General features: G+C 44.6%; 1 protein-coding gene across 2 annotated transcripts in view; it reads right to left on the reverse strand.

Moving 5' to 3' along the window:
• FBXO11 (F-box protein 11) overlaps positions 1–26101 on the reverse strand; it is a 143552-nt gene that overhangs the window by 40526 nt on the left and 76925 nt on the right. Inside the window, exons 3-8 of one of the 2 annotated variants that reach the window (XM_082251370.1) lie at positions 18081–18162; positions 15578–15719; positions 10374–10503; positions 8851–8934; positions 8635–8767; positions 8441–8547 (exon numbers count right to left, since the gene is read on the reverse strand). In XM_082251370.1, coding sequence (XP_082107496.1) covers positions 8441–8547; positions 8635–8767; positions 8851–8934; positions 10374–10503; positions 15578–15719; positions 18081–18162 — 678 coding nt within the window. Of the gene's footprint in view, positions 1–8440; positions 8548–8634; positions 8768–8850; positions 8935–10373; positions 10504–15577; positions 15723–18080; positions 18163–26101 lie in introns of both variants that reach the window. The other variant, XM_082251371.1, reaches the window with a different exon arrangement.

A 26101-nucleotide genomic window follows, 5' to 3' on the forward strand; every position in this document is an offset into this window, starting at 1 on the left:
GGGTCTCAATAGCCAGGCCGTTAAAGCCAGCGATCGTAAAGCAGGATGGAAGATCGGTCCCTGAGACAGTAGATCCTCCTTGAGAGGAAGTCTCCATGGGACGTCCGCCACCAGTCTGACCATGTCGGCGTACCAAGCTCGACGAGGCCAGTCCGGAGCTACCAGGATTACTGGGATTCCTTCCTCCTCTATCCTGCGAAGAAGTCTTGGCAGTAACGCGAGAGGAGGGAAGGCATATATTAGCTGGTATTGCCCCCACGGGGCGATCAGTGCGTCTGCGGTTTCTGCTAGAGGATCGCGGGAGCGAGCCACGAATCTCTGAACTTTCCTGTTGAATCGTGATGCCAACAGATCCACATCCGGGGTGCCCCACCGTAGGCACAACTGGTGGAAAACCTCTGGATGGAGGGACCATTCCCCCTGATCCAGGGTCTGACGGCTGAGATAATCTGCCTGCCAATTCTCCACCCCCGGAATGAACACCGCAGAGATTGCTGGAACAAATCGTTCCGCCCAGCGAAGAATGCAAGCCACTTCTTTGGCCGCTCGGACACTCTTGGTGCCCCCCTGGTGATTGACATAAGCCACGGCCGTGGCATTGTCCGACTGGATCCGAACCGGGCTGCCCTGGAGCTGCTCGGTCCAGTGAATCAGACAAAGTCTGATCGCTCTCAGTTCCAATACATTTATCGGTAACCTGGATTCTTCCGGGGACCAAAGTCCCTGGACAGATAACTGACCGAGAATTCCTCCCCATCCGGATAGACTGGCATCCGTGGTCACTATCGTCCAATATATTGGCAGAAATTACTTTCCCTGGCTGAGCATCGGAGACCGAAGCCACCAAACCAGAGACTCTCTGGTCTGTTTGCTCAATCGTATCTGATTGTCCAGGGATTCCGGATTCCGATTCCATCTGAGAAGAATCTCTTGCTGAAGAATTCGGGTATGGGACTGGGCAAATGGGACTGCTTCGAATGAAGCCACCATCAACCCCAGAACCCTCATGCAAGTCCGAAGGGAAGACCAGTTGTTGGACAGTAAGTAACAACTGGACTGCTGATTGAATCTTTCGGAGTTTCCCTACCGGAAGAAAAACTCTTGTCCTGACTGTGTCTAGGATTAGACCCAGATATTCGAGCCTCTGGGTGGGAACCAGAAATGACTTTTGCTGGTTCACCAGCCACCCGAATTCCTGTAAAGAAATCATAGTAATTTCTATGTTTTGTAGCAAGGTCTGAGGAGACTCTGCATGAAGCAGAAGATCGTCTAGGTAACCTAGAATCGATATACCTCTTTGGCGCAGAAGTGCCAACATTGGGGCCAACACCTTTGTGAAGACCCGCGGAGCCGTGGCGAGACCGAAAGGTAACGCCACAAACTGATAGTGGTTCTCCTCTACGGAAAAGCGTAGAAAACGCTGATGTCCTGCGAAAATGGGAATGTGAAGATAGGCGTCCTTGATGTCTATGGACGCTAGGACATCCCCTGGATGCAGGAAGGCTGCTACCGTGCGAATGGACTCCATTCTGAATCTTCTTATGTTGACGAAAGAATTGAGTGCTCTTAAGTCCAGAATTGGACGCACTTTGCCCTCTTTCCTGGGTATTGTAAACAGGTTTGAATAAAACCCTTGAAACCGTTCTGTCCAAGGAACGTGGACTACCACTCCTTGTTGTAGTAGATCTGTGACTGCTCTCCGCAGATCTTCTAAACGATCTGAGGATAGTCGGATATTGGAAGGGAAGAATCGCGCCGGTGGGAGAGATCGAAACTCGATCTTGTACCCTGACCTTATGACTTCGCAAACCCATTTGTCCGGGATTCTGGAAAGCCATGGATCCGGGAACCGGTGAAGACGTCCCCCCACCCCAGTTATGGGTGGGGGCGCACCTTCAGGCTTTGGATGGTTTATCTTCAGGTCTGGAGGGGGCGGGCTTTTGCTTGCCCGACCAACGACCCCTGACGCCTCCTGCAGGAGCTTTGGAGGACTTAGTTTTTTCACCCGCTGGACGAAAAAACCTCTTGTGAGCAGAAAAAGAAGGCCCTCGTCTTTGACGAGTTCCTCTACCTTTAAAATTTTGCGGTAAAAAGGTGCTCTTTCCACCGGTGAGATCCTTAATGATCTCATCTAAGTTGGCTCCAAATAGATGCTCTCCTGAAAAGGGGATATTAGCCAATGCTTTTTTGGAACCTTGGTCGGCTAACCAACCTTTTAGCCACAGTGTACGCCTGAGAACCACTGCTGAGACTGATGCTCGCGCCATTAATGGAGTGGCGTCTAACGCCGCATCACACACAAACTGTAACCCCTGTATCATTTGTTCCAACAAATCTGATACCGCCTGAGGGACTTCTTCTAAGTCCCGGCGTAACCACTTGGTCCATTCAGTTACAGCCTGCGAAACCAGACCAATAGCTATTATAGGTCTGAAAGCTGATCCAATCAAGGAAAACATGGTGCGAGACATAGCTTCTATCTTGCGATCCACTGGATCTTTGAAAGACGGAGCGTCTTCCAAAGGAATAACCGTGGCTTTATTCAATCTAGCAATTGGTGAATCCACCACAGGTGGTTCTGTCCATTTCTTAATAAGGGTTTCCTCAAACGGATAACGCCTGTCAATGCGTTTAGAAATAGAAAAAGTGCGTTTTGGCAGACGCCATTCTTCTTCGATTGGATTGCCAAAACATTTGGGCAATGGAAAAACCTTTGCCACTTTGATGCGTTTTTTAGTCCCAAAAGGGATTTCAGTTTCAGCTATTTCTGATGGAATACCCTGTAACTTTAAAGTCTCTTGAACAGATACAATGAGTGCGTTTACCAACGCTTCCTCTCGGGCTATGGCGGATGCCGAAACATCCTCCTCACTGTCTGAAGAGACAGGACCCGAGACACCAATCCCAGATGAAGTACCTGCAACTGCAGAAATAGGCTCAGAGTCTGAATCCAAGGTTTCAGATAATAAGGGGTTAGGCGGGGGTCGCTTTCTTGCGCCCTGTCCCTGACAAGCCACTTCCACCCGGGACACAAAAGTTTCCATAATAGCTGACAATGATTCAATTGTCAATGGGGTGCTGGAGGATCCCGCAGACCCCTCGAGGGGATCCGGAGGAGATACATGAGTGGCAGGGTCCATGTTAATACAGGACACCTTTGCCAGCAAACAAAAAAACTTTTTCTTTTTTTTTTTTTTGTGTGTCTCCCCCTAGCGCAATAGCGCCCCTCAGAGTACCTGCTTCTCGATCCCAGAGAGAGAGAGAGGGACCCCCAAGGCTCACCAACCGATGCAGTGCAGTTTCCAACCAACTGCAGTCAGCGTCTGTCTTACACAGACTGGAAGGAGCTGTTTGCTTTTTCCCGGGTAGAAGGCGTGGCTCCGCCCCCTGTGTACGCCTTCCGGCGTTCCCAGCCCTCCACGAGGTAGCTGGGCTCACAAAACATGGCCGCCCCCATAGAAGAGACATAAGACTCCAAAAACATGGCGGCCGGCGTGACCTGAGGACATACATGCATTCGGTCTACGGCAAAATGGCGGCGGACCGCCGAAATCGTCTTCCCAGCACATCCACCTGCACTCTGCTAAGAGGTGATATATGGATCTACAGAGATACACTACACATAAGGTAGGATAATACCTCCTATGTCTGCTGTAATGTTTACAGTCTGCTGGGTAGAGTGTTAGCTCTTGAACCAAGTCCACTTCCCACAAACACATGCTGTATTACAAGGGGGACTTGTAAGTATCAGATATATACTGACCATATATGGAGGGGCCCATAATACATACTGCCTCATAACGAGGAAAAAAGGGAACGTTTACTCACCATACCGAACCGACAGGCACCCTCTCTTCACAATACCCTCTCCACCGGGGTGGGGGTTCGTGGACGCCTCGACTCTCTGGTACCTGGCGTCCAAGCGAGACTTTTAACTCGCAAAGTCAGTCCCTTCACTGGGACTCCGTCGCGGCCGACCCAGCGCGGAGCTCTGGTCTGCACGCGCTCGTAGGCAGAAACCGGGGTGACCACTGGATCTCAACATCCAGCCCGTCGCCCGGCCCCGCATACTTACTTGAATATGTCGCGGCCGACCAAGCGCAATGCCATGGTCTGCGCGCGCTCGTAGGCCGGCTGGGGTGACCACAAGTGTCGCCCAGTCCGGCATTTTTGCTTGAAGATCTCACAGGAAAAAAACACTGGAGAAAACTACCTAAAAAATGTCTTTTTCTTAAAGAAAAAAAGTCTTGCCAGGACCAAAAGATCCCAGCAAGGAACTTAGGTCCTTACTCCTGACTAGACAGAAAAAAACTGATTCCCTGTAGCAGAGAGAGGGAGGATATACCCTCAGGGACTGCCCCTAAGGTGGAGCCAGAACGTTTTGTCTTTCTGCCTAGTCCTACTCCTGCGGAGACAACATAACCCAGCTCTTGAGAATCAAGAAGACTACGTCTGTCAATGAGCGATAGAGAAAACAATTTACTAAGCTCTGGAGCAACTGCACTTGCAAATCACAGTCTACTTGCCTTTAGTAAATCAACTCCATTGTATCCTTGTACAGATAAAACATTTACAGTAACTGTATAACAAAAAGTTTACATGGCACAAACGCAAAACTTTCCAGATAGTGCTTCAAGTGTAAAATGGTAAAATATTTTCCAGGCAGTGGATATTAATAGACTTGAGTGAAGGTAGCTGGAAGCAGATACTTCCCGTATATACTGATGACATTTTAGCAGCAATGATTACACAGATCAACATTTTAAATATTATAATCCTTTTCTGTGTGTTCTGGGTTTTGAAGTATCATTATACCCACATCATTAAAAAACTATCAGTAAATGTTGTATTACACGCTATTCATACTCAGTCACTATAGGATTAAATTGTCTGTATTCAGCAAAAAAAAAAAACAAAAAAACAAAAAGGATCCCGTTGCTCTGTTTTACCCCCTCCTGTTCATGTCCACACTTCATATGGGAATTTAGCAGAGCAGGGTTGCCAGATTGTGAACATGCTCAGTTTTCAGTGTATTTCTCCCCTCAACATTTCTTCCCCATCACTTCTGAGCAGGCCATGCGACTAGAGTCACACATGTGGACGTATACAAAGTGGTAAATGACAGACCACTCCCTCCCCTTAATGCCCACCAACCAGGTAAACACAATTGGGGTGGGATATTACATCTTGATTGATGGTGGCTTCACCTCCCTGTTATGCTAAGACACAGGCTGGAGGGACGTGACATAGCCGATGACTGGCAGAAATATGCCAACACCATGTTATTGCCAAAAATTAATAAAGATAAAGATTATATTTCAGATATATATTTTAATGACAATTTGAAACAGTTTATTGATATTCATTCATTTTACTCTCTCTCATAGGCTTTTTTTTTTTCAGTGACCAGCGGCAGAGGATCAGGATATCCACATACAGAAAGAGAAGGGATCATGTGAATTAAAGTAGTGTGTGTTTAGTATCACTCATGTTAAACTAATAAAAGCTACCTATGATGGCAACTGTAGTTTTTGAAATAAAAAAAAATATAAAAAACCCAGCCCATCTTCGAAACAACCAAATCAATTACAGACCTCAGGTACAGATATCCCTGCATTATGCTCAGTGTCCAATGCAACACTGGGCGACCTGCCAGAAGAAACTACTGTACAACCACTGCAAAGGCTGCAGCAGTAAAAGCAGGATTTTTGTAAATAAATTCAGTAATATTACAGGCAATTTTAATAGGACAGGCATGCCGTTATATTTACAAAGGCCCCATAACCTTTAAATATACAATAATATAAAGCGTATAATTATTTTTTAAAAAAAGGAAACGTGCAAATATAAAGATGGAATAGTTATAAAGGAGTTGTTTTACCTGCCTCAAAGGCTTTGCATTTCTATCTAGTTCTGAAATTTACACAGCGTAGATGTTCCGAGGGAAACATTTTCTTTTAAAGTGTTAGACAACAGAAGGAATACTTAAAGTGCTTGCAAAGGTTAAATTTTTTTTTCTATTAAAACAACATGTCATGCTTACCTGCTCTGTGCAATGGTTTTGCACAGAGCAGCCCTGATCCTCCTCTTCTTCTCCTCGGGTCCCCCACTGGAGTTCCTGGCCCCTCCTCCCTGCTATTCACTCCCGAGCCACCTGTGTGTCTACAAAAAGCTCGCCCACCCGGCTGTGACAGACCACAGGAGGAGCTAATAGCTCCCGTGGCTGTGCAAATAAGGAGAGAGAGGCTCAGAAGAGCTTCTGCTCTCGTGCATTTCGCTGGATCGGAATCGGGTGAGTATTATGAGGGGCTTAGGGGGAGAGTTGCACACTGAAGGTTTTTGCCTTCATGCAATAGAAAGCAAGGTGGTTAAAAGCCTTCCACCTTTAGAACCACTTTAAGTGTATGACTGATGGGACCATCTTAGTTCATTCTGCATGTTCCCCGATAGCAGTCATGGCACGTTTGCAAGCAGCACATCTGATCGGAGAAAACTGAAACAAATTGTTAGTTACACACAAACGCTAAATCCCCTTTTTGCAAAAAAAACTAAAGCAAACTTTGCAGAAAAAAGTGCATTTATTATTTTGTTGCAAATGAGCCTGTAAAGCATTGCAACCGCAATCAGTGGATCTCTGGTACAATGGTAATCTCCTGCAGACCTCTGACTATGTCTGTACCAAGGTATGGACTTTCAGTTTGAGAGCTGGAGGAAGGGTCAATAGACGAGTGCAGTAATTACTGCACTTGTAGCCTATTGAGAACTCAAAGTTTGCTCGCAAAGGTGGAAGATGGAACTCATTTATTCATTAACAGATCTCTGAATTAATGATGGGGCTGTGCACATGGAACCTAGCACAGCCGCGCAGATTTCAAATCCGACAGCTGCAAAGGTAAAGAAAACCTGCACACTGTCAAGAGGGTGGGCAGGGTCCGATCGACACCATGTTACACCTTAAATAGGGTCTTAAAGGTGTAGTTAGCCTTTAAAAATGAGGCAGAATGGAGGCTGCTAATTCTGAAATGAATGAATTCTCTCATTCTGAAAATGCTATTCAGTTGGCTGATACTGACTTAGTGGCTTCAGTACTTTTAGCCTCTGAACTGAAGGAAATATTCAGGTGAAGAGGTGAGTCACTTAACTTTCCTGATTTACACACTCTTTCCATGTTAGTAACTGAGAAAGTACTGGAATTGGAGACAAGAGAGCATTTTAAGAAGTCAGCCAGCAATAAGACTATTTTTCCCAAAATTTACCTTTTTTTTTTTTTTTACAGATTACAGAGGTGGGCCATTTTTGAATTCTTACATGTTCTTAAGTACTTAACTATTAAAAATACTTTAAGTCAAAAACGCAATAAGAATATACCTAAGGAACACCAGTCCAGGAAAACCGTGCTTACTTTAATCATCCAATTAAGTTATAGGGAAGTTACTTTATTTGGGTGTCAGAAACAATCATGGGCGTCAAATTCTGAGACAAGCACCCTTAAATGGTTACAAGAACTTGTAAACTGCCAGTTCAGATGCTGGGTGGCTAGAACTGGGACCATACAGCACTGTGGTCTGGTTTTCAATCTGCACCAGGGACACAATTTATACTTCATTTACAGTGCCTTGAAAAAGTAATCACACCCCTTGAAATTTTCCAAATTTTGTCATGTTACAGCAAAAAACAATTGTATTTTAATGGGGTTTTAGGTGATAGACCAGCACAAAGTGGCACATAATTGTGAAGTGAAAGGAAAATGATAAATGGTTTTCAAAATTTTTTACAAATAAAAATCTGAAAAAATGTGTAATCAGCCCACTGGAGTCAATACAGCTGCAAGTCTTGTTGGGTAGGTCTCTACAAGCATTGCACATTTAGTTACATTTTTGCTCATTCTTCTTTGCAATATAGCTCAAGCTCTGTCAGATTGGATGGAGAGAGTCTGAACAGCGATTTTCAAGTCTTGCCACGGATTCTCAATTGGATTTAGGTCTGGACTTTGGGCCATTCGAACACATGAATATGCTTTGATCTAAATCATTCCATTGTAGCTCTGGCTGTATGTTTAGGGTTGTTGTCCTGATGGAAGGTGAACGTCCGCCCCAGTCTCAAGTCTTTTTAAGACTAACAGATTTTCTTCTAAGATTGCTCTGTATTTGGCTCTTCCCTTTAACTCTGACCAGCTTCCCTGTCTCCGCTGAAGAAAAGCATCCCCACAGCATGATGCTGCCACCACATTTCACGGTGAGGATTGTGTGTTCAGGTTGATGTGCAGTGATCGTTTTCTGCCACACACAGCATTTTGCCATTTCATGTACCCTAATGTGCAGTGTAATATGTAAGAACTATATAACCAAGAACACTTTAAGTAGCACTGGCCAAGCCAGAAAAATGTTGAAACTTTCAAATAAATCTTGGTCAATTTAAACACGTTAAAATAAATGCTTACCCTGATTGTCATGTACCCAACATAAGCATCTTCAGACCCTTCCATGAAAACAAACGTTGAGTCTCTAGTGTTTTCAATTATTACTTTGTCTGCAACTTTTCCTGGTGCTGTTAAAAAAAAAAAACAGAAGTTGTATATTACCGTTAAAAAAAAAAACCTTTACGTACAATCTGCAATATACCATGTAAAATTACCTGCACCAATCATTGTTATTGGGGACTCTATGTAGATCCATTCATCTGTATAGATGCCCGAATGCACAAAGATAAGTCCATCAAAGTGAGCTTCCTGGACACCACCTAGTGCATCCTCAATCGTGTCGTAATACTGCCAGAAAACATTGATAAAGCATTTACCACACACAACAAATCATATACCTTCTGTACATGTAAAGACTAAGTGATACTTACCAGCATATTTTCTCTGCCTTTATACCTTGTTGGATTGCTGTAAAAGTGCTCTGCAAATCCAGGTTTAACGTGAGCTCCTTTGTACTGTCAAGGACAGAACAAAATATTTTGGTTATTTTCAACAATTCAAAAGGAGCTTTTTCCACTTACTTCTAGGTTGCAGGCACAAGAGCACTGTACATGCAATTTTTCAGGAAAAAAAAAAAAAAAACACAACCTTTCTGTAGCCACTTTTGCATTATTTACCCTTATGAGTGCTAACAAGTTTAATACTTTGACTGCCAAGGACATACAATACATACCATGGCAATGAAAGGTTAGAACATGCCTATAATGGTTTTTAAAATGGGTCTCTTGGCTCTGCTGTGTGATATAACTTGTGTGTAAAGCCATTCAAATCATTTCTATATATAGTGTTGAAAAATCTACCCATGGCTCCTGAATACATGATTGGGAACCACTCTGATTGGTGGCTTATCGTTAGTGGGGGTCTGAAGCTGTCAGTTAGTAGGGGGTCGACTGATATCGTTTTTATCAGGGCTAATACCGATACCAATTTTCGCCCCCCTTTCGGGCCAATAGCAGGTGCCGATATTCTGTACATCACTGTCACCTGCCACCAGATGCAGCGTGTCACCTGCCACCAGATGCAGCGTGTCACCTGCCACCAGATGCAGCGTGTCACCTGCCACCAGATGCAGCGTGTCACCTGCCACCAGATGCAGCGTGTCACTTGCCACCAGATGCAGCGTGTCACCTGCCACCAGATGCAGCGTGTCACCTGCCACCAGATGCAGCGTGTCACCTGCCACCAGATGCAGCGTGTCACCTGCCACCAGATGCAGCGTGTCACCTGCCACCCAGATGCAGCGTGTCACCTGCCACCCAGATGCAGCGTGTCACCTGCTACTGTCACCTATTAGTTGGGTTCGACAACTAGCAGCAGTAGATTAACAAAATCAATAGCACAGAGCATTTTGCAGGTGAACATTTACAGATGGGAAGGGGTTAAATATGCTTAAGAGACAGCTATTTTAATATAGATTAACAATCTAAAAGTGCATCTTTCAGAAAAACGATAGAGGAGATAGGAACCTTACATGGATCGAAATGTAGGAAGGACCGGCAGATATTTGATCCATGGATGGGCAGGCTGATTGTCCCCAAGGTGATCCAGCGATCAAATCAAGTACAACCAGCCTGTCAGACTTTTTACATACGATTACAGCTATAGCAACTAGCAGTAATAATTTTGCTGTGTTTGGCAGGCTTGGAAAGCTCACTCACAGCCCCCCCCCCCCCCCCCATCCCGGTGGAAGGAAAGAAGATCGAATCATCCATGCGCTCCCTTCGATTGTAAGCTCCCTGGGGGCTGGGGCTAAGTTTTTATTTTACAATACAGGCACCTTTAAAAGATGTGTAAATTGAACAGCCATAACCCTTTTCCAATAACAACCTAAACCACTATAATTCATTCGACATTAAAAAAAAAAAAAAAAAAAAACAAGTAAAGATCTTTATACCAGTTGTTGAAAACTCTCCTTCCAGGGGTTTGGAGGTTCATACTCTTCGGGGTTAATCTGATAAAATTTCCCAGGTTCTGGATGCATCATAGGCCTTGTATACTCAAACACTTCCATGTATAATCGTTTCCTGCCAGAGAAAAGTTGGACGTTAACACAAGTAGTTCAGAAGTATCTTCTGAAGTATGAGCCCCCATCCCCCAAACTACAAAAAAGGAGAAGAAAAAAACAAAACCACAAGCTAATGTTTTTAACTGGATCATCTGCACTGCAATCTAGAAAATTACAGATCTCACCTGTAGCACATCCCTGCATTCTGTTTACTCAAAAGGCAAAATGTGTATGGGTGGTCCATAATTTTGTCCGGTTTCTAAGCAAGCAGTAACCACATTATTTTATCACAAGACAAATATGAAAAGCAGCTGGAAACAAATCTCCATACACAGAAAGAATTCTTTAGATTTCTGAGACAAAATAAAATGCAAGAACTACATGGAACACTCTGCCTGAATGGAATCTTACCATTAAAGCTGAACTCCAGCTTTTGCTACACTTTTCCAACTTGGCACTTTATGAAGCTGGCCCAAACTAACTATGCCCCTCCCTAAAATGGGATGCTGCTAGATGTGCAGTATAAAACTGTATGTAGCTGAAGCTACATAAAAGGCATAGCGCACTGTGTTCCGGGTTTGAGCCGAGACTCCCTGTCTCATACCCGGAACACAACAGTGTCTGTATGAGCAGTACACAACCATTCATTGAAAGCAATGTATTCTAGCAATAAAAACAAGGCTTCCTCTGATCGGCTGTGTCAGAAGTTGTGACATCAGCCAGCTTCCCTGACTCATTCATTCATTGCTAGAATACACTGCTTCCTCTGGTTGGCAGAGCGCTGATCAGATAGAACGTATTCCGGGTATGAGACGGGAACGTTTTGGCTTGAACCCGGAACACAGTGTGGTATGTTGTAGATAGTCTCAGCTACATACAGTCTATATAGCACATCCAGCGGCCTCACATGTTAGTGTGGGACATAGTTCGAACACTTTACATATACAAACTATAAACTAGAGCTGCACAATTATTCGTTAAAAAAATCATTATCTTGATTCCCCCCCCCCCCCCACCCTCCTAATGATCTTAATTCTGCATTTCCACTATTCAGTGCAGAGCAGTTCCCTGCTCACAGCTGTCAAAAAAAAAAAAAAAAGCAGGCAAAGTTTATCACAACATTGCTCAGGCTAAGAGATGAGAAACATTGTATCATTTCGCTCTTTTAGAGCAAAGGGATGAACCTTAGGGCTCTTTCACACGGGCGCTCCGTATGTCCGCAAATCATCCTATTTTTTTGCGGATGATTTGCGGACATAATGCAAGTCTATGGCATTGCGGATGTCAACGGAATACCATCCGCTGACATCCGATTTTCTTCCTGTCAGTTCTGTTCCGTTTTTTGGAACTGAACAAAACACTATTTTTCCTCCGTCCAAAAAACGGAAAGGAAGGAAAATCGGATGTCAGCGGTGTCACCCGCTGACATCTGCAAACCCCCATAGACTTACATTATGTCCGCATATCATCCGCAAACGGATGGGATGATATGCGGGCATACGGAGCGGATGACAAATGTCATCCGCTCCGTGGAGAAAAAAAAAAAAAAGGACCGCAGCGGAGCTCTCACACGGAGCGGCCGTGTGAAAGAGCCCTTAGTCTGCAAATCAGGGCAGTTAAACCTTTTAAAGACTAAAGCCCCGTACACACGCACAGATTTGTTGGCCAACCGATTGGCCAACTTTTGTCCAGTGTTTGTTGGTTGAAATGTGCTCTAGACCTGCACTGGACTTTTGTTGGCTTCAGAAGTGATGTCACGTGATGGTTTACTTTCAGTGTGTTTTTTCTTCTCTGAGCATGCCCAGTCTTGCTCATCTGATTTTTGTCTGCCGAAATCTGTACTGACTGAGGAACAATCGGCCGTTCTTTGTTGGCCAATAAAAATTTTATAGTCTGCACACCAGATTTTTTTCGGCCGAAAATTCGCAGTTGGTTGTCAGAAGCATCATACTAACAAGCCAACAATCAGCAGATCGGACGTTGGCCAACAATTTACGGCCAACAAACTGTGCGTGTGTACGGGGCTTAAGCCTTTTTCTGACACTTGTTGCTTACAAGCTAAAATGACTATTTTACTAAAAAATGTATTTGAACCTCCAAACGTTTATATATATATATATATATATTTTTTTTTTTTTTTTCTGTTAGCAGAGGCCCTAGACAAGAAAATGGTGGTCGTTGCAATATGTTATGTCACACTGTATTTGCGCAGCGGTCTTTCAAACGCATTTTTTTGCGAAAAAATACACTTCCATGGAAAAAAAAAGAAAAAAGCAGTTGGCCAAATTTTTTTGTATAATGTGAAAGATGATGTTGCGCCGAGAATTGTGATATTTTAAGCAAAAAAATTGTGACTCATTTTATCCAGAATCGTGCAGCTCTAATGTAAAGTGCATCAAAAGCTGGAGTTCAGCTTTAAAAAAAAAAAAAAAAAAAAAAAAGAGCTTTGTACTTTAGTAAAGGGATTACTCCATACACCAAACATTGACAATTTTGCATGCTATCTCAACTATAGTCATGATGGAGTACATGCACATCTTTAGTGCATGGTATCCATTTTCAAAAGAATGCAGTTACTGGAGCAATTGGTAACATGAAGATGTCACGACAACCTTCATCAGTACTGGGCTGTAGTCTGAACCGCACAAAAAAATGGTTATTTCATGTGTCTTTTGTCCCTTTTTAACCAATTTCAAAAGGATTTTTTCCACTTCCAGCTTACATAAGCACCCAGCTTCTGGGGGAACCTGCAGGTTTCTCAAGTCTAACGGATTTGTGCTTTGTCAAATATTTTATGTGCAGCTCCATACAAATTAATTATTTTACATATTATAAAGGGATGATCCTGCCTTTACCCCTATGCAATATACCGAAGTAAAAGGCAGAGCTTGGTTTTCAGATGGATTTCTGGGGTCAAAGTGTCCCAATTATTGCTATGGAAAACCCAAAGATGCAGTACACATCTTTTTACAGAATTCACTATAAAAGATGTAAAGAGAAATCAACTGGTGCCAGTGACACAAACTGCATGCTTAGTCGATGGCTGTGCAGTGATGGTGAAAGAATCTCCAAGACACAGGCACATCAATGACATCTGCCATACTTAAACAAAACCAGAAAAAATAAAGGAATTTTTTACTTGCCTGAATAATATGATACCTTTGAGGACAGGACAGGACACAGGATATATATATATATATATATATATATATATATATATATATATATATATATATATATATATATATATATATATGCACCATAGGTTATAGGCGCATACTTTCAGGTCATTGGACTTGGACATTGCCAATCTTTTGAGGACACGCCCAAAACATTTTTGTGTTCCCATTCTCAGAGAATACCTAAATTTTTTTTAAAAATATGTTTTTATTACCTTTTGGATGTTTCTTAGTAGAAGGTGTTATGGGAGACTGCAAGTATTTCTAAGTTCAGAATGAGTCTGTCCCAATTGGAAGGGTTAGGACGGGCTGAACTTCCCCCCATTAACATACAATGAAAAAAGTAATAATTTACATTTTTAGCCTTTTGTTAGGTTAGAGAAGTGTTTAAATCTGGTTTACAACTGAGAATGAGATCCAGCACAGTACGGGCATGGTTAATCAAGGCAAAGACAGTTGCCCACCCCCCTCTAAACAAAGATAACAATGTAGGATTTTTGTGTTGGAGTCATTGGAAAAGGCAAACTATTATCAGCAATTTTTACATTATTTTTTTTTAAAGTTCCATGAATGAGAGCAGGTAGAAAACGGATATTATCCCAATTTGGCTGCAAAAGTGAAAATTCGTTCTAGAGAAATAAAATTATCCACATGCAGAAAGCCAGCTCCTGCCCCTCAGTCGCTTCCTCGAGAAAGTACTTGTATGGCTGCCCGATCTGAGCTTACAATGAATACAGCATTTTGCCAGTTTTGCCAATTTGAGTGTTTGAGGCTTCAGTAGCTGCCCTGCAGTCTCAGAGATGTGTGTTCTAGACACGTTTTATGTTTATTTTACATGCATCCCTATTGAAATAATATTTTGCTAAGAACTGCACCATAATTGTGGAAGCATTTTAAGTATTTTAACCCTCTTATGTTAGAATTCCGTTACTATCCATGATGTTAGGGTCAGTTTTGACCCGTGTTTTAAATCAGCCATAAAATACCCTCTGAATAATTATTTATCATCAAATTTGTTTCTTACATCTTGGTTACCTTGTTAGGTTTTTTAATCCTTGAAAAGATTGGTTTTAATATTTTTGGTGTGACCCCTAGACCTTTCTTTTGATAGCATACCTCTCATTGTCAAATTGAAAAAATGGTAAAATAAAGTCAGCAACTCTGAAATGAATTTGTCCTATGTTTCTTCACTTTAGAGAAGCAGACAAGCAGGAAATGAGATAGGCCCCTCCCTAACTACAGCTCACAGGGTTGAGAGGGGATTGGCTGTCACTGTTACTAAGCAGAGAGAGTGTTTATGATTTTAGTTTTGGCACTTATTAGTGTCCTAAAATCCTATATTATAACTGGGTCAGAATTGACCCTAACACCATGAACGTCTTCATTTTCACCACAGTATTTTATAATTTAGTGAAAAGGATTATTTTTCTATTACATTGTTTAAATAGAGGTTCCTGACAAAGTAAAAAAATCTTGATGCAATAAACAAATTTATGGGATACTTATAGACATTCAAAACCTGAAAACGGGTCAGTTTTGACCCTAACACAAGAGAAGGGTTAAGTATATTTTTTAAGTATACAATATTATTTATATATTATTTATATAATATATATTATTTATATATAAGTATACAATAAGTATAATATTTTTAAGCATTTTAAGTATATTAAGAGTGTAGCCTGAGAGCGATCTGACCATGAATATGCTTTCCACCACTGTCAGGTACTAAACTTATTTGTTTTGGGTTAAAGGGGGAAGTGAGAACAAAGCAGAAAAGCGTGGCTAACATTTTCCAGCAGATATATAAATATTATACCAAAATGTCTCAGAATCTAACAGTAAAAATCTATAGTGTTGCAAAAAAAAAAAAAAAAAAAAAAAAAAAAAAAACACCTTGATTCCAACACTTACCATAAAATAGGGTCGTTTGCAAGTTCACTAAAGCGCTTGCACACACAAGCTGCTCTGCAGAGGTCCTGCTCCAATAGGTAAGAGAAGATCTTCAGCACAACTTCATCTGGCAGCTTTTCCTGAAGGTACTGCTCTGCGGGTGCTGCTGTTAAAGAATCAGAATAATCATCACTAATGATTTCATACAAGAAAAAAAAGTTTATAAAATGGGGGACAAAAAAATTGTCTGAAGACTGAGGATTAAATCAGCAGTCGGCAGGAGAGGTGCAAGATGCACAGATCCACAGAATGGATGAAGTAGAAGCAAAACAGAGAGATGCTTGTCTGCAGGTACAGCTTTCTCTCCAGCAAGAACAGTGAGCAGAACATTAGCAACGTCTCCCAAACTTACTTCATACACCTGTATGGATTCCACTCCCTAGTGCATTAATGCACCCCAGATTAAAGAGCAGATTAGGGGTCCATTCACACCACACAGTGTGCGTTGAGTGCAGGTAAACCCATGTGCGTCAATACACTAAGTTCAGGTGTGTTGTATTTTAATATGCACTTTTCTCCTCACTTTCTGGAACATGCAAAGAGCTTACGGTACAGTGAGGAGCCAAACTTGTGCTGGCCTGCCGATTTCCCTGTGCGTTCAGGCAATTTTGTGCTAACCAGTGTTGATTTTGACGTCACATTTCAATTATATTTTTCATAATCTTTTGACTAATTTGCCATTTTAGTTTTAGACGTATTTTAGTTGACTAAAAGCTCCAGCATCATAAACAAAAAGATTGCTTTTTGACAAACAGAAGTGAAACTTTAAAATATAACAAAAAAAAAAAAAAAATGAACTCTCTTGGCTGTGACGCCATTGCAAATATTACCTGTATATAAAAACTTTAAGCCCCCGGTCACACTGGAGTGACTTGTTATGCAATTTAATAGTTGCATGACAACCCGCACCCTGTCGTCTGCAATGGAAGAGGTCATATCGGTGCCACTCCGTCAGAGGCGCACCCATTTTGAATGTATGATGTCGCACAGATATCTTCCAAGGCGCACTGACATGCAGCTTTGAAATCATGCGATTTCAACTGAAGACGCACAATTTCAAATCTGCATTCGGTGTGACCATACATTATTATATTTATATAATGAAAACAAGTATCAAGTAACATTTTTATAAATAAAACTAAGTTTTATAAACAACAATATTGCTTTTTGACCACCTTATTTTGACTTTAATTTACAATTTCGTTTTAGGGTCCATTCAGACTAGCGCGACTTGTCAGCCTGACAAGTCGCGCTCGGTCGCTCGCCATTGATTAGCACAGGAGTCGCTCCGACTTAGAAAAGGGGTCCTGTACTACTTTGGGGCGACCTGGAGGCGGCTTGCATTGACTTCAATTATATGAAGTCCGTGCAAGTCGCGCCGAAGTCGCGGTGCACTTCACAGGTCGCCCCACAAAGTCGGATCGCGCCAGTCTAAATGGGCTGTCAGTCAGTCTTTTGATTAAAATGCAATTTTAGTTTTAGTACCGGTTCACATTTGTGCGATGCGGGAACGCTGCGAATATGCAGCGTGATCCCGCATCGCATCCGCACCTCTGACAGTTCACACTGACATATGCGATACGCAGGGGGTGTCAATTAAAAGTTAACAACACCCCCAGTTGCGATCACATATCGTAGTGCGATCTGCAAGTTCGCACAGAATCGGATCGCACTAGTGTGAACCACTATGCGATCCGATTCTGCTGCGGATAGAAAAAAGCCTCATGTGCAAGTTTATTGCAGATGCGGTGCGAATTCAGCCATACAAAGTGTATGGCTGAAATTTGCACCGCATATGAGATCACATGTAATTTAGGAGCAGTGCGCTCCGAATTACATGCGATCTCCGCAATCGCACTAATGTGAACCGGCACTTAAGTCATTTTTTATTCATCTGAACTTAAACTGAATTTTATTTTTGTTTAGTTTTAGTCACTGAAAGCATTCAGCTGATGAAAACTTTTAGACCGCGTTCAGACAGGGGCGACGCGACTTGCTGGGGCGACCTCGGCGCGACATGCACGGACTTCATATCATTGAAGTCAATGCAAGTCACCTCCAGGTCGCTCCAAAGTAGTACAGGACCCTTTTTCTAAGTCGGAGCGACTTGTGTGGCTCCTATTAGAACGGGTCCTGTGCTAATCAATGGCAGGCGACCCACCACGACTTGTCAGGCGACCAAGTCGCCTGACAAGTCGTGCTAGTGTGAATGGGGTCTTAGGAAAATATTTTCGTCTATGAAATGAACACTGACGTGGACGTTGTGTTGCATTGAAATAAGTAGGGCCTTGTTCAAATTTTTTCACAATGCAAAGAGTACTTTCCCTGAGCTTAGTAAATGCAAATGTAGTCACTTCAAATCAAACAATTATGTGCTAGCAACATATAGATTTTCTGCCTTGCACATGATTAGATGAACATTCCCAAATACATCACACAGACAGAATTGGAATAGTAATTTTACCAGGCAGGTCTTGGGATTTCCCAGACATTCTTGCACGCTTCGCTCTATGACCGAAGTTTTCAGTTGCCGACGTTGAAGCACCCTTTAAAAATGAAACCGTGGTTAGAGAAAGATTTAGTAGGAGGTCACCTTGTATTTTTCCACAAATATTTTAAAAGACATTAACAAAATAATTCAACCTTACCAATAAAAGCAAAAACGTACAGCAGTGTAGGCAGACTACAAAGACCACAGCATGTCCACTTAAAAGGTCCAAAAATTAGAACAGCTTAAAAGATAAGTTCACCTTTTAACAAAAAATAATAAATACATATTTTTTTGTAGGTAAAAAAAACGTGCATTTATATTTTTTAGTGTCTGGAACCTCTAAAGCATTGTACCATTGATCAGAAGATCGCTGGTGCCATGCAGGTCTCCTGCAGACCTGTCAGTGTATCTGTGTGCCCAGACATCCCAGAGGCCCATGAATGAGTGGCGCAGACGCATTTTTCTTTTTTTTTTTTAATTGTGACAGCTAGCAGGGGAAGAAGATGCGGGGTCCGGTCCATTTGTAACATGTTACAAAGGGTGTATGGGTGTAATGTATTAAATGTTACAAAAGGTGAACGTATCCCAAGTTTAAAGTTAAAGCCAAACTCCAGCCCAAGCATTTTGATTTAGTTTTGGATAGAACAGGGAAGGGTTTTATTGCTACCAGCATGTCAAAAAATGAACAAAAATTCCCAGCTCACATACCAGCCAGCAACAAACCAAACTGACTTGTCCAACCGTTCCCGTTAAAAACAAGGGGTTTAGTTTGCATACATTTGCAAATACATGGGTAAGCTGCAACGGCAATGTCACGGCACCCCAGTGTACTGCAGTCCTAACTCTAGAATTTGAGAGTCTCCAAAGTTTAAGCACATATAAAAATAATGGCTAGATTAAGGACAGGTGAGCCTGGAGGGAGCTGACTAACCCCCCCCCCCCCCCCCCACCCCATAAAGATACAGGAACGCACTGGACACCCAGCACAACAGCAGTGAAGGTATCCATTGCATCCCCTCAGCAATTCACCAACAGTACAAACAAATGGCCACCACCCCAACCTATACCTGTCCTTCACAGCAAGGAGCACATGGAAGAGCAAAGGCATGGGAGGGGGGGGGGGGGGAACAGTACACTGGGGTACCACAACGTGGCCTCTGCAACTTATGCATGTATTTGCAATTGTGTGCAAACTAAACCACATTGTTTTTACAGTGACCTTTTAGACAGAACAATTTGGTTTGTTGCAGGCTGACAAGTGAGCTGGAAATTTTTGTTTTGCCCTTCCATGTGCTCCTTGATGCCAGTTACAGGTTGGGGTGGTTGCCATTTGTTTGTACTGTTGGGGAATTGGAGGGGGTGCACTGAATACCTTTGCTGCCATTGTGCAACTGCTGGGTGTCTAATGTGATTGATCAAAATGGATTAAAAAAAAAAAAAAGAAAACTGGTACGGGAGGCTGCCAAGAGGCAGACAACATTAAAAAGGAGCTGCAGGATATTCTGGCAAGTACTGGTTGTGTACTACATGTGACAACAATATTCTGTATCCTTCATATATCTGGACTGTGAGGTAGGGTGGCAAGGCAGATGCCTTTTTCTTACTAAAGAGAAATATCAAAGCCTGACTACATTTTGCTAAAATTCCTCCTTCCACTCTGCTGAAAGCATGTGGGAAAATATTGGATTTTTGTCACACAGTAAAATCCAGTCTTTTTGGCCCGATCTGGCTCCCCGGTTGTCCTTCAAAGCAGTCGAGACTCTGCTCGCAGAAGATGATCATGAAGGCACTCCGGTACTGCAATCCCCCGCTGGCGCAACAATGCCAACATCGGGGCCAACACTTGCAACAACAAGAGGGGTTGAGGTGAGACCTCTTGATAACACTCCTCGCCCACGCCAAGCGGAGGAAGCGTGAATGACCGACATATATCGGAAAACGAAGATAAGCGTCCCTAATATCGATAGGGGCCAGAAGATCCCCCTGGTGTAGGGATGCCACTACTGTACGAATGGACTCCATTCGAAACATCTCTACCCGGACAAAGACAGGAACAATACCCCCCCCTGTAGTAGCAAGTCTTGCACCGCCCGAAGAGGCCTCGCAGACGGTCTGGGGATAAACGCAGGTTGGAAGGAAAGAACCTCACTGGAGGAAAAGACCGAAAACTCTATCTTGTATGCAAACCGAATCAGCTCGTGGACCCACTTGTCTTGAACCACGGTTCCAGACCGAAGCTAAGAAGTCCTCCCCCACCCCAGATACGGGTGAGGGCTCCCCTTCAGGCAGAAGAGGTGTTTGTGCAGGTCTGGAAGGACCCGCTCTTGGCATACCAGACCAGACCTGGAACCTCGGGAGCTCTTTTCAGTGAGGCTCCGAACAGGCGATTCTCCACAAAGGGAGGATCACATAAGGCCTTCTGGAAAGTCTGGCCCGCAGACCACTATTTTAGCCATATCATGCGCTGAAGGATCATTGCTGTCCCGGACAGCCCAGAGACTAAGGGAGCTGCATCCAGAGAGACATCACAGATGAACTGCAACCCCTGGGCCTAGTCCGGCAGCTCCGCAAAGGCAGGACGAAGCGGTTCCCCCCTCCAGATTCTGGCACAAAATCTTTGCCCACTCTGGAAAGTCAGGGACACCAATGCTATGGTGAACACCGGCCACAGTAAATGTGACGAACCAAAGTCTCAGCTCTCCTGTCAAAAGGATCTTTTAAAACAGGAGACTCCAACGGAATTAGGGTGAATTTAGTCAGCTTGGAGACCTGAGTGCCCATCACAGGTGGGACTGGCCACAAACTCAACAGACTCCAAAGGATACCCCCATATTACGTTTAGAACAACTCCACTGACTCACGACAATTTTGTCACAGTAGGTGGGGGAAAAAAAAGGGAATACCTTTGCCGTTTTAGAAGAACTGCAGTCCAAGAGGACCACCGCCTCTGACGCAGCAACAGCTGCATCCCCTATGTTTAAAGTTTCCCTCACCGATACAATCAGCACATCCACCAGCGCCTTTTCATGCACAAATGCAGTAAAAAAGAGGAATCATCCTCACAGAACACTCAAAGTGCGTGGATACAGACCCAGTAGGGTTGCTACATACTAAGTTCACCCAGAAAACATAACGAGTAGGGGAGGCCAGTGCCCTCAGTCCCAAAAAGGAGACGCCGGCCAAAGGTCCACAAAAAGGACCACCTATTAGACCCCACAAAAAAGCAAAAGGGTCACACTCCGTAGAGGATAAAATAGGACATTACCCCTCATTACCCGGCGGGTGGCCGTGCACCGTGATGCGAACGCACAGGCAGAGCACTCTTACCCACACAATAATGGCGGCTACACTTCACTAAAAATGAAGCGCCCCCACGACACCATCCGGTTCAAGGGAGGGGCACCAGGCTGACCATATGGCCCACTCACTGAGGTTGCCCCTCAATGGCAGCACCCAAATTAGCCACGTGGCCCAGTAGGCCGCAGCCTAAGTTTTTGAGGGTGCCCAGTCGCGAGCCCCAGCAGAGCCAACCACCCAGGGCGGGGGGGGGGGTGTCAGCCAGCCGCGAGTAGGCCGCAAAGCTGTACCCGGCCTAAATTTGTACCCGCGTAAGCTAAACCTCTCCCAGCTCAACAACCGCCGCAGGGAGCCTAAAGGACATCCCTGCCCCAGTCACAAACTGCCAGAAAGCAGGGAACCCGCTCGAACCCCAGAGGCACGCCGTGACACAGGTTGTGACCAGGGCTATGCGTCCTCATGAGGTGTTTAACTCGCCAGCCAGTGGGGCTATGTCGTGCTCAACCTAGTGCAGAGCAAAGGTAGAGTTGCGCTCACTGGTCAGACTAAGGATCTAGGTTATCTGGTCCATCGCCCAGTCCGGCAGTTGATTGTAGTTCTCACAAGGACAGAAAATAATAAAAATGAAATTCTGATTAAAAAAAAAAAGGAAAAAATGCTAGAACCAGAGATCCCAGCAAGGATCTAGGTCCTTACTTCTGAGTAAGCAGAAAAAAAAACTGAGTGCCTATAGAAAGAAGTGAGAGTATATCCCCTGGGACTGCCCAATAGGCGTGGTAAAGGTTTTTCCTGCCTAGTGTCCTACTCCTGTAGGAGGCAGCATAACCCAATGGTCAAAAAGATTCTGGAGCGGTGTCCGGAAGACACGAAAGAGAAATGGGATTTTTGACTTGCGTTAAAATCCATGTCTCTTAAGTTAATTGACGGACACAGCTTGGGATCTTCTTGACCATTGGGTTATACTGCCCCCTACAGGATTAGGACACTAGGCAGAAAAAGAACTGGACTACGCCTATGGGCAGACCCAGGAGGTATACCCCCCTCTCTGCTAAAGGTACTCCATTTTGTTACAAGCAGTGTCAGAAGTATTATAAATCCATAAAGGGGTGGGTGCTGTGTCTGCCAATGAACATCAGAGAAATGGAATTTACGGTAAGTCAAAAATCCCATTTAATCTTTCATTCATTAACGGACACAACTCCTGATCTTCTTGACTATTGGGACGTCCCAAAGCAGTGTCAAACATGAGGGGTGGAAACAGCAAGAAAAAATTCCCAAGGCTTGCGACCAAAAGAAGCATCTGCAGATGCCAACACATCTACTTTATAAAATTGTGAAAGTGTGCACCGACGACCAAGTAGCGCCTTGCACACCTGCGTTACGGACGACTGATGACGAAAGGCCCGAGAAACACTGAGCGCCCATGTAGAGTGCGCCTTCGCAGGGAAAGGAGGAACCTGACCCCCAATCGAATAGGCCTGAGTTACCGTCCCCATCTGATCCATCTAGAAATGGTCGCAGATTAAGCAGATAGCCCTTTTTGAGGCCGATCCGTTATACGTTATCGGTTATATAGCACAAATAGTGAATCTGACTTCCTAAAAGACTCCATAGCTGTCAGGTACACCTGAATAGCCTGAACCACATACAGGGAATGCAACGCAATTTCCTTAGGATGTTTTGGCCTTGGACACAGGGAAGGTAACAATGAATAAGATTGAAATCAGAGACAACTTTTTGAAGGAACGACGGACAGGGGCGAAGAACCACCCTATCTTTGTGGACCACTAAATGAGGGGAATGTCAATACAATGCCGCTAATTCAGTCACCCAGGCGGCCACCTTCTGGGATAGCGTTAGTAGGGGAATCTCCGGAATGTTTTGAAAGGGAGGCTTCTGTAGAGCTGAAAGCACCAAGTTGAGTTCCCAAGGCGGTAGTGGGGACCGCACTGATGGAGTCAAATGTCAAACCCCCCTGAATAAAAGTACGCACCTGAGAGTGCGTGGCCAAGGTTTGTTGAAGGAAGACCACCAAGGACGACACCTGACCCTTATGGTACTTAAGGCCACTTCTGCTCAACCTCCCCATTGAAGGAAGGTCAAGGCTCGAGCCACCGAAAAAGAGCAAGGGTGAACACCAAGAGACTCACCACGAAATGCACGCTTTCCACGTAGATCTTCCTAGAAGTAGACTTCCTAGCTTTCAGTAGTGTAGGAATCACCGACCTAGACAAACCTCTATCCTTCAGCACCTGGCTTTCAACAGCCAAGCCATCAAAGCCAGCAACTGTAAAGCAGGATGGAAGATAGGCCCTTGGGACAGCAGATCCTTCCTGAGAGGTAGACTCCAAGGGACGTCACCGACCAGCCAAACCAGGTCGGCATACCAGGACAGGCGAGGCCAGTCCGTGGCCACTAGAATGACCGGAATTCCTTCTGCCTCGATCCTGCGCAAGAGTCTATGTAGAAGCTTGAGAGGAGGGAAGGCAAAAATCAGACAATACTGGCCCCAGGGGGCCACCACCACGTCTGTGGCATCCACTAGCAGATCCCGTGACCTTGCCACAAACCTTCCTGTTGATCCGGGACGCAAAACAGATCCACCACGGGGGTGCCCCACCGGAGACACAGCTGATGAAACACCGCTGGATGAAGGGACCACTCCCCCTTGGTCCAACGCCTGCCGACTGAGATAATCCGCCTGCCAATTTTCCACCCCTGAAATGTTTATGGCAGAGAGGGCCGAACTAACCGTTCTGCCCATCGAAGAATGCCGGATACTTCCAGAGCGTCCTATAGACTTCTTGTTCCACCCTGGTGATTGACGTAAGCTATGGCTGTGGCTTTGTCCGACTGGATTTGCACTGGACACCCCTGAAGGTGATACGTCCAGTGATGCAGGCAGAGCTTGATCGCTCGGAGTTCCATGACATTGATATGTCTGGAAGAGTCTGGACTCTGTGTCCGAACTTCCTGTGCGGGGTTCCGACCCAGGACACCTCCCCACCCGGACAGACTGGCATCCGTGGTAACCACTGTCCAATACAGGGGGAGAAAAGATTTGCCCTGGCGAAGAGCTGGAGAGGGAAGCCACCAGATCAGAGGGCCTTTTGTTTTTCGGCTCAGCTGGATTTGATTGTCCAAAGACTTTGGACACTTGTCCCATTTGGCCAAGATCTCCCTTTGCAGGGACCTCGTATGGAATTGTGCAAAGAGGACCGCCTCAAAAAGGTAGATACCATCAGGTTCAGAACCCTCATGCAAGTCCAGAGGGACGACCACCTGCTGGACAGCAAGAGATGAATTGCAGCATGCAACTTCTGGAGCGTGTCCATAGGAGGGAACACTCTGGCTAGAACCGAGTTCAGAGTCAGAACCAGATAGTCCAGCTTTGTGGAAGGAACCAGGAGACTTCTGATTATTCAGAAGCCAGATGACCTCCCTCACATTACGTATAGTGATGTCCATGTTGTCCATCAGAGCAGTAGGAAACTCTGCTCACAAGAGAAGGTCATCCAGGTAGCCCAGCACTGTGGTCCCTCAATGACTTATCCATGCCAGCACCGGGGCCAACACCTTTGTGAAAACCCGAGGAGCAGAGGCGAGACCAAAGGGTAACCCCACAAACTGATAATGCTCCTCTCCCGTAGCAAAGCAGAGAAATCATTGGTGACAGACACATATTAGAATGTTTAAGTAAGCGTCCTTGATGTCGACAGATGCAAGGAAATCCCCCTGATGCAGGGATGCCACCACCGTGCGAATAGACTCCATTCTGAACTTCTGTACCCGCACAAAGCAGTTCAGAGCCTTGAGATCCAGAATTGGATGCACCTTGCCTTCTTTCTTTGGGACCGTGAACAGGTTTGAATAAAACACCCTGAAAACGTTCCGAATTTGGAATAGGAACAATCACCCCTTGAAGCAATAGGTCTTGCACCACCTTAAAGAGGGCTTGCTATCTGTCCAGGGACAAACGCACATTGGAAGGAAAGAACCTTTCTAGAGGGTAAGAACGAAACTCGATCTTGTAGCTGGACCGTATCACTTAGTGGACCCACTTTTCTTGCACCAGGGAAGTCCACGGGTCCGGAAACCAGCGAACACGTCCCCCCACCCCAGGCACAGGTGAGGGAGCACCTTAATGGAGGGGGGGAATAGATGACCCACAGGACCATCAGACTCCAGGAGGGAGCCTAACGGGAAGTAGGGGAACCCAGTTTCGACCGTCTCAGGGAGGGGCCCGCAAGGGGGGGGGGGGTACGTCGGCCAGGAGTAACACTGCGATGAAGGCCGAGACCCAGTTGTATGTGACCTCGCAAGGATTTTACCTCGCAGGCCAGCCCTCATCCGGTGGGGCTATGGCACGGCCGACCTAGCACGGAGCTAAGGTCTGCGCGCGTGCTCACTGCCCAGACTGGGGTGACCACTGGATATATATTATCCAGCCCATCGCCCAGTCTGGCAGTTGATTGTAGATCTCACAGGAAAAAAAAAAAAAAAAAAAGAGAAAAAAAATCTATCTAAAAAGAAAAAAATTGGCAGGACCAGAGATCCCAGCAAGGAACTAGGTCCTGACTAGGCAGAAAAAAAAAACTGAGTACCTATAACAGAGAGGGGAAGTATACATCCTGGGACTGCATAGGCATAGTCAAGTTCTTTTTCTGCCTAGTGTCCTACTTCTGTAGGGGGCAGTA

The sequence above is a fragment of the Pelophylax lessonae genome (genome assembly GCF_965119305.1).
Source record: "Pelophylax lessonae genome assembly, chromosome: 3".
Classification (NCBI taxonomy): Eukaryota; Metazoa; Chordata; class Amphibia; order Anura; family Ranidae; genus Pelophylax; species Pelophylax lessonae.